General features: G+C 40.5%; 1 protein-coding gene and 1 long non-coding RNA gene across 2 annotated transcripts; both read left to right on the top strand.

Annotated features, from left to right (window-relative positions):
* Positions 1-1,811: 1,811 nt before the first annotated feature.
* LOC138239134 (maestro heat-like repeat-containing protein family member 2B) lies at positions 1,812-3,288 on the top strand. Its single transcript, XM_069189764.1, has 4 exons — positions 1,812-1,925; positions 2,237-2,369; positions 2,607-2,713; positions 3,114-3,288. Exons 1-4 carry the CDS (start codon positions 1,824-1,826, stop codon positions 3,123-3,125), a joined length of 354 nt encoding a protein of 117 aa, XP_069045865.1. The 5' UTR covers positions 1,812-1,823; the 3' UTR covers positions 3,126-3,288.
* A 478-nt stretch (positions 3,289-3,766) lies between these two features.
* Positions 3,767-6,592, top strand: LOC138239133 (uncharacterized). Its single transcript, XR_011189555.1, has 5 exons — positions 3,767-4,006; positions 4,230-4,379; positions 5,491-5,624; positions 6,036-6,138; positions 6,526-6,592. It is a non-coding gene; the product is annotated as an uncharacterized lncRNA (long non-coding RNA).
* Positions 6,593-14,035: the final 7,443 nt, after the last annotated feature.

Raw genomic sequence — 14,035 nt, 5'->3', positions numbered from 1 at the left:
TCTGCGTGCTGGGGTATCTGGTTTTGTGTATGACTTCTTTGTCTACATGGGGAAGTCTACATTTGATGGTGCTACACAAATTCCACTCAAAGAGTTTGGCTTAGGGGCCAATGTAGTTTTGCATCTTTGCAAAACCATCAGGAACCCCCCTGACTGTGTGGTCTACTTTGACAACTTCTTCACATCTCTTGCTAACCTATTTGAAGGATTCCATGGGCCTCAGAAGTTTGGGAACCATTCGAAAGAATCGCTTGATGGGCTGCAAACTGGAAGATGATCGAGAACTACTGAAAAGAGGAAGAGGTAGTTTTGACTACCGAGTTGAAACGATGCACAGCTTGCCATAGTCAAATGGGCTGACAGCAAAACAGTCACCTTGGTTAGCACATGTGCTTCTGTGATGCCTGTGGGTGAAGTGAAGCGCTTCTCAAAGAAGAAGGGAAAACAGATCTGTCCCATGTCCACAGATCGTGGCAGAATACAACCATCACATGGGAGGTGTGGATTTGGCTGACATGATGATTGCATTATATCACACTCCAGCCAAGTCCCATCGGTGGTACCTTTGCATATTCTGGCAACTGATAGACATTGCTGTAAATAATGCATGGTTGCTCTATCGGCATGACGCAGCAGCAATTGGTCCAGTAAAGCTGAAGAAACTGAAGGCCTTCAGGCTAGATGTTGCCAAAGGTCTCATCTATCCAGAAAAACAAAAAAGAGGCCGCCCTTCGCTAGGAAATGAGAATGATGCACCAGTGAGGGTTGTCAAGCAGCCAAAGGTCTCACAGCCTATAGATGAAATGTGCTACGATGGAAACAGCCACTACCCAGTTCTGTCTGTGAAAGGGAGATGCAGGATGTGCCCTGATGGACAGACGTCCATCAGGTGTGAGAAGTGTAATGTTAGGCTTTGCATTGTCACTGGACAAAATGCACGCAACTGCTTACGCAGCTTCCATCTTTGATTAAATACTGTTGAACATAAGGACAGGTTCATAGTACCAGTATTAAAAAAACAATGAACTGTAGCAATTTTTTGCCCAAATGAATTGGGGTTTTTGTATGATTTTACATTTTTTAACACTAGAGTAACTTGTAAGTTTTAAGTTTTAACACCAGTTGTAGTTTTTTAAACACCACAGCATGTAGGGATAAGGGTGTATTGTATGCTTGGCATCATTTTTTTAATGAAACATGAAACTTAGTGAGTTTTAATGGTTTTATGGTTCTTTTGACTATGTGAGCAGTTGCCAAAAACAGTTCGGATGTATACCCCAAATGGGCACCGTATCCTGTGGGGTATAGTTTGTAAAATGGAAAATAAACACACAGTTTTGAAAGAACTTATGTAATTGTGTTATTTGAGACAAAATACACTAACACACAAAGTTTTTTGGTACTTGCCCATTAAAGCCTTAACGGCTGTGCTATGTGTGGGGTAGGTGCTGTACAGTGACTTTGCTGAGTCTCTCCTGTACCTGCTGCTCCACACACTGCAGCAAAACATCAGCACAGCCGGACTGCAGGAAGCACTTGAGGTCAAAACTGGTATCAGAGTGTTACAGACTTTCATTCTGTCTGCCAATTACTGTAGATGTCTCAAAAGTTACAAGCTATATATAATATAATATTTCTGTAGTTCTTACTGGTACATATTGACTGAATATGGAGTTAAATCTCCTATATTTGTGTACAAGGTAAATATTAAAGGAGTGTGTGAGCATTGTATATTAGAACAATACTAATTGTGTTGTTGTTTTTTAAAACTGTTATTTACTTTATCATGACACTCACTGTCTTTTCCTTGTTTTCCTCAGCCTATGCAAGCCTGGCTCAGCTCTGCCCATACCTGGGAGAGAGTGAGAGCCATTGAAATCACAAAAGCCCTTCTCCTGTTCTACCTTGAGAACTTTAATCCCATGGTGAGAAAGAATGTGGTGCTTTCTGTATGACACAACAGCAACATCAGTGTGTCATCTGTTACCATGGGACCTGCTGTTACTGGACTGATCTAGGAAATATTACAAATAGCTTTGCCTGACAAACTGGGTTATACTGTATATTAACAAAGTGAAATTCTTTTTAGGGAAAATCTCTTCTTAATTAAACACACCTGTGACAACATGATATGAGGAATTGAAGGGAAACTATCAGTTCATGGTTGCCATAAATGTAATTCCGCAGCTGAAGCAGACTCATCAGACTCATCTCTGGAATGTGTTCTCTGTCCCAGAATAACTTGATGTTCCCTGTTGGGGAGCTCCTAGGACTCCTCTTCCCCCGGTGCTGTGATACAGAGCCATCTGTCAGGGAGAAGGCAATGGAGTGTGTCATCACAGTACTGGACATCTGGATGAGGGGAGAAGGTAAAAATGAAGCAGCTCACAGTACAAACAAAAACAACTCAAAACAGTGTGGATCGATGGTGTTTCTGTACTGTATATTCAGAGAGTCTGTACTTCAAGACTGTTAATGGACAGTGACCTTTTATCTGATGTGGACAATGAGATCTTTGTCTAGCAAGAATTAATATCTAAAATATCTGAGAATCTCTAAGAGACAGTTTGTATCCTGTGTGTTAAATCCATGCTATTTCTCTGCAGGTGGAGCTCACAAAAGATGTGCCACGTATCTCAAGGGTCTGAAAGAATCAGTCTTCATGGAGCTTGACCAAGGCACAGTCAGGGTCTCCTGCTCTGCTGTCACTCAGGTAAGGCCAGTCTCTAACACAGCCATGGCAAGGACCTTGGCATGCAGTCTGAAAATTATAGTGCAAAGCAGTAAATACTGAAAACTGCTTTACTTTGGTGTTTCTTAGTGTGTCTGTAATTACTTCATTATATTGTTTAATTATTAATTGGACTGGGATTGAGATTTTCAGGTAATTGGTTTAGTTCCATCACAAATTTTGTTCTTTCAACATAGTGGGGTGGCAAAAGGTTCCTGCTTGTTAGTGTGTTGTTACATTTGCTGTGACCTCCTGAAGGAAGGTATTGTCTTGTCTGAACCTCTGTGTTCCCTGTTTACTTAGTCCCAAGATAATGATACCTCCTGCACTGGCTTGTCCTGAGGAGATGGAGCCTGATACTCTCTCTGTCCCTGTTTCCCAGCTGGTGAGTTGATTGCTCCCTCAGCACCAGATGAAAATCATGCAAAGAAGTTTGTTTGACAGGCTGCTGCTGGACTCCCAGCCCAGCTGCTCCAGTGCAGTGTGTATCACCATCACACACCTCTTCCAGGCTCAAAGCAAGGAGCTGGCCAGCATGGTGAGGACATAACAGCATCGTCATCATTCATAGACAACAGCCTTATACTTTCAGCACCCTCATGTGGTCTGTTGGCGTACTAGAGAAGGAGAGTGCTAATAAGTCCATGAAAGATGCACTGACCGCTTTTTATTTTCTTAGAGTACCATTGCCTCTTACTAACTGAGAGACTCACTGTGCTGGATCTGTGAGCAGGGACACAACTGCTTAATCATAGGGTCTCCTTCAGAAATGCCCCTTTTCAGCTCCTGAAAAGAAAAGGTGTTTTTGTAATTTAAGATACCAGGACCAGCACAAGGATATTCCAGCGAGAGAAATACTCAAAGTCTTATGCCAGCTTCCATAGCAGCAAAGTGATTGGCCCCTGATGTTCTTGTTCCCTTTAGTTTCCTGACATCCTGCGAGTCTTTGTCTGCTGCTGGACTGGCAGATTAAATAGCAATACTGTGCTCGATATACAGTGTGGCAGTGCTTTATATCTCTCTGTAACACTTGTCCCAGCTGTCACATACATCTAATCGGACTCAAATCTTTCCCTCATTCCTCAGGCACACACATACGGCAAGGAGCAGCTGGCAGCACAGGATTCAAACCTAGCATAGCAGGAAACCCATGTGGAGCCAGTTGTCCTGCGGGCTCTATCAGTGCTGATGACAATCATGTCAGACTGGGAGAAAAGTCAGGCCAAGTTGCTGCTGCCCTGTGTGTACCAAAGGGCCAAGCTCTGCCTGGAAAGTGTAGGTTTTGGGGGTTCCATTATTCAAATGTATTTCTCCATAAAATCCAAGGAGAATTGTTACATGTAATAATTCATATTTATCAATCACAGTATTTGCACAGTTAGCAACAGTGACACTGGAGTTAACAGCAAGTATTTTTTGCATGTAAAAGTGAACAGAAGTGGGAAGATAATGGATTGTATTTGTAAAATACCCCTCATTTGCTGCATCTTTCTTACAGGAAAGCCATGAAGTCAGCTGGGGTTGTATGCTTCTTATAGGGCAGCTTGTCAGGCTGGGTTCAGAGGATGCTGACATGAAAAAAGAAGTCCACAGCTCCCTGGTGATCCTGCTGCTCAACCTCTCTGACCCCATTCCAGAGTAAACCCAGGTAAAGACACATACCTGTACCACAGAAGATGACTACAGTGGCGTCTCTGGACTTTCTGCTGCGCAGGACACACCTTTGGGTTTAACAAAATTTCAGTACTTCTTACAGGTGTAGCTAGAGCTGACAGTTTCCATAAAGTCTCAGTCAGTTGTGCCATTCTTCTCTTGACCAGTCTGAACATTTTGAGAGGTAGAAAATATGTGTTGCCAAATACTGTTAAGATTTTGTGGTATCAAGGAATAAACAGAAAAGGTCATTTTTCTTTGTCTTCAAAATAATTAAAACAATAAATGTCACATTACTGTCACATTTATTATTGTCACTTTTAAGCTTCAAAATACAGATGTTAAAGAATATTTTGTGTCTTCAGTGAATTTATTTCCCTCATATCCGATTTGTTTTTAATTAAAATGTTAATAATTTGCCTATGAAAATGATTACGTAAGACTTACATACATTTTCTGACTTTACCAAAGCAGAATATTAGATAACTTATCTGTCAAAATCTTTGAATGATGTCACTATGTTTGAAGTGAATTGTGTGAAGAATAATTTAACAGCAGGCTTTAGCTGTACAGACCACATACTTGCAATGCATAAATTGAAATCACAGTCAGACTTTTCTTTCATCAGGTTGGTGCATACGTCCCACTTTGTGAATCATAACCAAACCAAATGGCTTTTTTTGAGCAGTTTGGGATATGAGCAATGTTTCACAAAGCACATGATGTCTTAAAAAATCCAAATCTTAAAAATATGTTTCTGTGAATGTGACATTTACAAATTTTCTATTCACCCAGCTGCAATGATTCACAAAAATTTTGGCCTCACATTAATTGGCCTTTTTGTCCCACGATTCATGATAAAACCTACCAGCTTTTTTCCCCAAGTCTTTTATGAGTGGTCTTTGAAATTGAGGAAGAAAAAAGTCATTACCTTCATTGTTTTCTAGCAAGTTTAGAAATCCAAATACTTCTTACAGGTACTATCATTGTTGTACAAAAATATTTGAGTGCTAGTTTATCTTTTTGGTAAACTACCAATCTTATTTTTTCAGTTTTTCTCCTGTGTGAATATTAACCCTGGTTTTAATTGGTCTGGCTTTTTCTAGGCCTTCAGGACAGCTCTGAGTCCTCTGTTCCATCAATGGACTTCCCAGTTATCTAAGCGTTTCTGGAGGAGAGCTTAAGCCAGGACAAGGAGCTGAATGTAATCCAGTTCATTATGGACATGGCCAGCATCCTGGTGAGTGAGGATCTCCTGGGACTGTCTTCTGGATTGATGGAATGTGAAGAGGGCACTCATAAGGCACTGACTGCTGCCTAGCATTTCTACCTTTGCAACTGCTGTAGTATTCCGTCTGATTTTTGCCATTAATTGTAACTAAGATAAGCTTTGCATAAACAAAACAGTGTGTGTCCTAATTTAAAGTGTACTGTGTGAAATGTCTGTAGATGACTTCACATATAACATCACAAATGTCAGACTCAATTCACAATAGATGGTGCCAGTAGTGTTCAGTAGGTGAAGTTAATCCTGAGATGAGGGTGTGTACTCCCACATGCTGCCCTGTAATAGAGTGTTGTCTGTCACAGGGAGGCTTTTTCCACTTAGTAGAGTGGTATTTCACTCTCTGTTTAATTTTCCTGTGTACAGATAAAGACATTCCCTACCCAAGTCAGCCTTTATCAGAACTGTGCCCTCAAGTTTGCAAGGAGCAGATGGGCATGGGTTCGAGAGAGTGCTGCTATCTTTATTGGTAAGAGCATAACTAAACTAGTGATGTTTTGTTTTCGAGGTAGGAGTTAAGTCATTATGAAGTTCTGTTGATATTACCTGAAATTGCCTTGATTGAGAAGATATTCTTCCAGAGATTTCCCCAAAACACTTTGGCACATCTCTGTCATATTATCTCATGCTGGTAAAAAAGACTCTTGTACAGAATTCTGAAGCAGAATCAGAAAAAAATGCCTGTATGAGACATGTTCCAAATCTCTGTACCAGATGCCTTCTGTGTCTTTACTGCAGTACCAGTTTCTTCTTCGCCATGCTTACGATTGTCACCAGGAAATAAGCTGCCATAATGTTTTGTACTTTCAGTGTCACTATGCCCAGTAGCTCTGATTGTTAAGCCTCTGTGTTTCAGGCCTCCTAGTGCAACAGCAACAGAAGAGCCTCTGCTCATGCTTGGCCATCAGAAGAGCCGGTCAAGGTGAAGAAACCTTCCTGTATCTCTTTAAAGAAGGTCCAATATGTTGAACAGTTTAGAAAGTACAATTTAGAATGTAATATTATAAACAAGGTACCCAGAGTGGAAAGATGTGAGGGTCTCACTGCATCAATGTGCAATTGTTTGTCTACTGACTGAGATGAGGGAACCCCTGTGCAGCATTTTAACCATTTCTGTTTTGAATGATTTCAAATGTATTCAATGTGTTCAAATTAAAATTGTAATGCACTATGGGAGTTCCTTTATATTTTTGTCCTGTGAGCCTTTTATATGTCAATATTTTTTATGAAACAGCTGTTCTTCAGCAATGGAAGTTAAAATAATTGTTTCTTTCACAGCTACATTTCAGAGAAATCAGATCTTCAAGGTTTTCAAGAGTAAAAGGGTTGTTTAATTTCTTCCACAGGGCTGAGGGTTCTCCTGCAGGACCAACAGACCAGCAGTGCAGTAGAGGGCTGCTGAATCCATGCTGTTCTTCAGCCAGCCCTGAGCAGTTATGAACTGTGGGGTTCTGGAGGCTGCAGCCAGAGACTCCTGAGTGCCCCCTGTTTTGGAGAAGAGGCCAGTATGGACTTTGTGTACAGAACTTGAGAGGCTTGCTGAGTTCATCAATATTTGTATATATATGTAGTGTATTTAATATGTCATGTAATAAAAAATAATAAAAGTACAGATCTTTATTATTCAAAATGTTGTAACTGATAAAGCTGGCTGGAAGTAAAGTAACAATGTATTGTATGGGGCACTTACAGTACCTTGGAAACATATTTACTTCCTTCCAATGTCCTGTCCCTCTGTTTTGATGAAGTTCTTATGATGTACAGTATATGCACTTTATTAAAGTGAATATTGTTCATCAAAACTTGAATGGTGCATTACACAATATTGATAATGGAAACCAAATTAATTTACAGTTAGAGGAGAGGAATGACAATCAGTATCTGGAAATGGATGGATACATGACAGATTAAATAATGTAAAAACAAAGAAGTTCACATTCTATATTCAACCAATATGACATGATTCTGGGAGAACAAACCCATAAAATGAAAAGGAATATCCCGGGACACGTGTTTCATTGAGGAGACTCAGGAGCACGTGTTCTGGAGCTGTCCCTTCCCCAAAGCGGTGTGGGGCAGAATGGACAACACCATGCAACTCCTGGAAACGGGTGCGGTGCTCAGTTACCAGTACATTCTGCTGGGGCTGGCACCTACTGGATTGGACAAGGGGAAGCAGTTCCTGACGTGGCTGCTGCTGTCCCTCACAAAAAAAGGCCTGTGGGACGCGAGGAACAATCTCATCTGGCACAACATACAGTGGGGAGCAAGGGAGCTGGAGGAGAGGATCCTGGCGGACCTCAGGAGCAGGATGAAGCGCGACGTCGCCAAATGGGGTTTCCCTACAGCAAGGGAGTGCTCGAAAGGACTTTGGGCCCTGTAAAGGAATTAATGGACAATAGCAAGTGGTAGGGTTTGGAGGGACTCTCATAATAGCGCAAATCCGCCCCCACTTGCAATGATTGATAACGGACAATCACCACCGTTCTCCCGTTGTTTTTATTACATGCAGTGTTAATACGTGTGAGAAGTTTTCCTTTTGAGATGGATTTTTTTGCAGAATAAAGCATATTTTGTAGGGAAAAAAAATCTCCTCTCTATAGTTTCTTGATGAAGTGAAGAGGTATAGGAAGGTCTGCGGTGTTTGAGACAGAATGTGTATTTGTGGGTGCGGGTTAAGGATTAGAATGAGGGAGCGATGTTTTGTATAAGGGGTGGGATGATGGGAATGAGGTTTATTGGGGAAAAGTTTAAGATATGTGATATGACTGTGATTTATTGGAGTTAAATATGGAGGTATTCATTCTGCTGTGTAATATTTTACGTTGAAGTTTGGAGGGGATTGTGGTGTTGAATGGTATGGATTTCAAAGGGGGAGGGATTTGGTTTTGCATAAGGGGCTGATTATGGAAATGAGTTTTATTTGGGAAAGTTGGAGTTATGTGGTTTGATTGTTTGTAAGCTATTGGATTTAAATATGGATGTATGGAGTTATTAATTTCACTGTATAATGGTTTTACACTGACGGCTGAGATGGATTGTGTTTTTGAATGGTATGATGGTTTGTTATCGTTTGTTACATATGGGTTTGGTTGTGATTATGGTCTTTGTTTTGGTTGACTGGAAAGGTTGTCATGGGTTCTTTATTAATGTTTGTCATTATGTAATTTTTATAGAACATTTTTTTTTAAATCTCCTCTTTATATACTGTATGCCCTCTTTTGCCATACTTTTTCTTATATACATTGAAGCGTACACTCGTTTGGTATGTATAGATCCGAGAATGGATGGTGTCTTGGTACCAGGGAGTGGAGGAAAGAGGGCTAAGATAGCACTATATGCTGACGACCTCATCTTATTTATGAATTCAGATGCTGACCTGCATCTGGGGCTAAATTAAACAAAGAGAAAAGCAAGATCAAATTCTTTGGAAGGTGGAGAAACAGGCAGGACAAGGTGGGTGGTTTACAAGTTTGCAGGAATTCTATGTGGATACTTGGGATCTACTATACGGAAGAGGAGGCAGCTAGTTAAATTGGAGAAAGCAAGAACTCACCTAGGCCAATGGAAGAACAAAAGCTTAACTAGCATAGGAAAGGTGCTCATAATAAAGATAGAAGTCCTGTCTATGTTGAGCTATCTGGCATCAGTCTACCCTGTGCCCCTAAGACTGAATAGATATTTAACAAGAGAGATCTTTTGGTTTATATGGGGTAAGAAATATGAGTATATCGCACGAGTTGAAATGTACAGACCAATACAGAAAGGAGGAAGGGCGGTACCACATTTGCCCATGAAAATCAACTGTATCTTTGTGTCTGCGATGTGTATTGCCTCTAAAGAACCAATTGAGCATATGGCTCAATTTTTTTTTTGTGTTTTTGGTTGGCTGGGAAACTGAGGGGATTGTTTAAATGGGACAATAAGCCCCCTCATGGGGAAGACCTGCCCTGGCATTACCGGCACGCGATGACCTGGATACAAAGGCATGCCAAAGATGTGGAGGGTGGGGTGTTATCTAACCACAGGGCACTCTATGAGGACATCATGGCCAAGGACAGAGGTTGGAGGACTGCCGAATGAAGCATGGAGATGGATCCAACACAGAGATCTACAACATGATCTTATGGATTTAAATTGGCTCATAGCTTGGCAGAGGCTTCCAGTAAGGGATGTATTGTACAGGCACAAGTTGACGTTGCAGAAAGAATGTCCAAGAGCACAATGTAACAAACTAGAGACTATTTGTCATGTGTTTTGGGAATGTGGGTTTGCAAAAAAGATGTGGGGAATGTGCAACTCTGTGTTGGGGATGGTGGTACCAAATTTTGTAATCACTTTGAATGTAATATTGTATGGACTAAAAAAAGGAACATATCCAAAACAGACAACTTTGGTGTTATGGGTACTGATCAGTCTTGTGAAAATGGAGTAATGGAAGGCACTAACCGTTTTGATTAAAAATGGGGTACATCTAAGCGTGGTAGCTTTATATAACCAACTGTTATATAGAATTAGGTGCGAGGTACTGTAGTATTGGACGTAAAAAAAAGGGGTTAGCACGCAACTAAAGAGAGATGGAAAGGTTTATTTGTACATTACATGTCCTAATTTGTATTACTGTATTTTGGATTGACTGACGGTTTTTGATTTTGTGTTTCCATCAGATGTAAGATCTTTGTAAATAGTGTGTAAATATGTTCTTTGAGAATAAAAATAAATTTCCCCTTTATATGTGATTCTCAAGTCAAATACATGTTTGAGACTGTAAATTACTACTTTTATTGATTCTGAAGAAAGATATAAGATGTGAAAAAAGGGTTAACTGACTTCTTTCTGCACAAAGACTTTTCAGGATAAAAGACATTCCATGCTTAAGCACCTTTGAGTTAAGGCAGGGACGGGAGTTAACTGATAAGAGAAACACAGGTGACCTCCCTCCCATTACCACGATAACAATTTGCACCAGAAACAGCTAGTTTGCTATATAAACTGGAGTTTTGGACCAATATTCTGAGCAATACTTTGATCTTATGGTTCCTTGCATGCAATAAACTCAGTTGTTTAACCTTCATCTTGGGATCCAGAACTTATTTGTCTCTTACAACAATTCCTAACAGTCATCAAGTATTATGGCAATTTACTGTTCAAATTTCTAATGGTTACTGTAAATTTAAACCATCATATCACTACACTGTGTAGTATAAGAAAACTCTAAATTTAGCTTTTGTGTCTGGGTAGGGCAGTTGAGGAGATAATAGTAGGAGTTAAAATGCTTTGACTAACGAGTTATGATTTACTGCATGAGTTTATCAGTCTCATATAATTACATCGTATTTATATTCTAAAATACAAGTAAATATGCATTTGCTGTCATAAACTAAACATAAAACTTGTGTTTGGAATAATAGTTCAACTCTCGAGAATTATAATGTGAAGAGAGAAGTTTTGGATTGAAAATGATGCTGGTCAAACGTTCATGATTTCAACTTCCTGCTGGTAAGGCAGTGCTTGGTGGACTGGTCCATGGTCTAACTTGCATCTGTTCTCTCTACTGTATATCTGCCAGAGAGAGAGAAGAAAAATGCTTTGCCTCCCAATGCTGGGTAGCCTGTATTGGCTCTCAGGGAGCTATGCTAAAGTAAGTGTGCCTGAACTGTGGTCTTTGGAACTGTCTGTGTACACTGTCTTCTTGTGGTCCAGCTGCAAGTTAGACATGTTGGGAGAACTTGGTTGGTCCCACCTATAGCTCAGTGCTATATATACTCAGATAATCAGTATGTTCACAAAAAAAAACAAATGTCTAATTTTGTTGATCAAGCAAATATACAGTATATGGGTTCGCAAACAAAAATTTATTTTGTTTGAGGAAGAATATCTTGGACTTCTTCACTTTCTGCACTTTACTGACTTTCTCTCTTGGACTGGTGTCAGTTCCTAGTTCAGTTGGAGATATAAGCATCCAGCAGGTTAACCAAAGAAAATTAGTTGGGTTCTGGTTTTTAGGGTATTAAAAATAAGTTGGTGACAGGCTGAGATGCCAACGTTACGATGTTTCATCAGAAGGGCCTATTAGCACACTCCTGTGCCCCAACACAGCTAGGCACCAGACTGCTTGATCAAGGCAGCACAAAGATGATTAGAAATCGCTAATAATCCTTAATTCTAAGTGTAATAATTAGCCTTGTCTCTAGAATACTATCTTTGTTAGAGGTACTTTTGTAACTTTTGTTAATGGAGCACATTATAATACAATTGTCACGATCGCAACCCCTCCTCTTAAGGGCACTCCAGCCCTTATTAGTTTCATCTCCCACACCTGTTCCCTGTTTCAGCCCTTTTTCAGTTCCTCCTTAAAAGCCACACACTGACGCTAATCCGGGCTCTGCATTGGTTTCTGCATCATGTGAGCCTGGGACCTGGATGCGCCTGGCTCCATTATGGTTTTAGCTTCTGTTCTTGTTCCTGTTCCTGTTTACCCTGCCGGTCTTGACTTTAATTGTCTGTCTCGGATGGATCACCTGGCCTTGGACTTTTGCCCTGTTTTTGGATTTTCCCATTTGTCTCATCCCTGGATCGTTTGCCTCGGCCACACCTCCACTGACCACCGGCACTCCATGGACAAGCCCCCCCTGTTTTCATTCCCGTATCCTGCATGCCTTTTTTCCTCATGTTTTCTCACTCAACCCTTGATCGTGTTGTCTGCATAGGGTCCGGAAAGAACTCTCCTTGACAATAATAAACAATAAACAGCTGATGAGGTGATTGTCTGCTGTTGTTCTTGGTCCGTGACATCCTAGAAGACTTTATCACTTGCTGAAATCTACATGAGAGTGTGAGGGAGAGTGTGAGGGAAAGTTTTAACTGTGCTAAAAGGAGTAAAAAGATTTAAGCAGACTAAAATACCTTAGCTTGATAAAGGTACTGAGCTTCAGATGTAGGTAGATGCTTGATCCTGTATTTACATTTTGTAAAATAGTCACAATGAAATTATTTTTATAGTAACAAAAGCAAACACAAAATATAATGAGAGTGTTATGTTTCCCACTGTTTACTTCCCACTGTTTAATTCATTGCCCTACGTTAACAGCAGGAGTGTAACACCAACTTTGAGAGTGTGTCTTTCAGCTCACTCAAGGAGATGTGGCAGGCCCTCAGTGCCAGTCAGGTGGCACCCAAGATCGCAAAGCACCTGGCTTATAATCTCTCCCTGACCAAAGGAATGAAAATGGCTGATGTCGCCCTGTGAGTGACCATAGAGTCTTATCATCTGACATTGTCCCAGCTGTCATGTACATCAAATCTGACTTCCGTCCCTCGTCCCTAAGGTACACAGATACAGCAAGGTACACCAGGAATCCCAATTAGAGCCAGCTGTCCTGCTGGCTCTATCAGGACTGATGACCATCGTGATTGACTGGGAGAAGAGTTAGGCCACATTTCTGATACCTTTTGTGTATGTGCAGTCTGCAGAACAGAAGTGGAAGCATTATGAGTTGTGTGCTTAAAATGTGCCTGTTGTCCTTTATCATTCTTGCAGGAGAGCAATGAATTCCACAGTACCATTGTGCTTCTTCTGGATAGCTGGTCAGGCTGGGTTCAAAGGATGCTGCCATGAAAAAAGAGATTCCCAGATCCCTGGTCAGTCTGCTGCTCAACTTCACTGGGCCCCAGCCTAGAGGTCAAGTTAAACAATCAAAACTGCTTTTGACTGCAGTCAGGAGATAACTGTTAAGAGCACAGAAGGAAGACTCAGTGATTTTTCTGCTTTTTTTGTGGGGCAGGGCACTTGTTTGAGCTTAAAAAAGATTTCAGTGCTTCTTACAATCTAGAAGTTACTCTGTCCATAAATTGTTCTCTTGTGTCATTCTACACTGAATCAGTCTGACCCTGCAGACCTTTCTGCTTGTGAAAACTTTCAATATTTATTTTGAGTGGTAGAAAATGTGTTGATATTTTATAGTATACATTTGGAGAAATTTTATGGTACCAAAGAATAAAGAGAACAGGTTTTGTGGCTTCAAAAAAATTACCAAAATAACATGGATTTAAATGTTTTATGGAGTGATTATTTTAAACATACTGTATTGTGAATATTAAAGTAATACTGGTGTTTTTACGAAAAGGAAAACTATGATACCCAAGTAAGACCACTTCATTAACGATATGGCCTCCATTCTGGTAAGTGAGGATCTTCTAGGATTGTCTTCTGGGTTGATGGAGGGAGAGGAGGGCACTCATTCGGCACTGACTGCTGTCTAGCAGCAAACACTAGGATTTCATCCTTTGCAATTAATACTCTGTCTGATTAAGGGAATTACTTAATTGTAATTGAGACATAGAAGGTTATGTGGACCTTTAAATAA

The sequence above is a fragment of the Lepisosteus oculatus genome, chromosome 5 (genome assembly GCF_040954835.1).
Source record: "Lepisosteus oculatus isolate fLepOcu1 chromosome 5, fLepOcu1.hap2, whole genome shotgun sequence".
In the NCBI taxonomy this organism is placed as follows: domain Eukaryota; kingdom Metazoa; phylum Chordata; class Actinopteri; order Semionotiformes; family Lepisosteidae; genus Lepisosteus; species Lepisosteus oculatus.
This window is presented reverse-complemented; position numbering and strand designations above follow the sequence as displayed.

What these genes read in the sequence shown, in the direction of transcription:
- LOC138239134 (XM_069189764.1), top strand. Translation starts at nt 1,824, where the DNA reads ATGCAAGCCTGGCTCAGCTCTGCCCATACCTGGGAGAGAGTGAGAGCC. An exon ending in TTGAGAACTTTAATCCCATG is followed by an intron (nt 1,926 to 2,236) that starts GTGAGAAAGAAT and finishes TCTCTGTCCCAG; the next exon opens with AATAACTTGATGTTCCCTGT. An exon ending in CATCTGGATGAGGGGAGAAG is followed by an intron (nt 2,370 to 2,606) that starts GTAAAAATGAAG and finishes ATTTCTCTGCAG; the next exon opens with GTGGAGCTCACAAAAGATGT.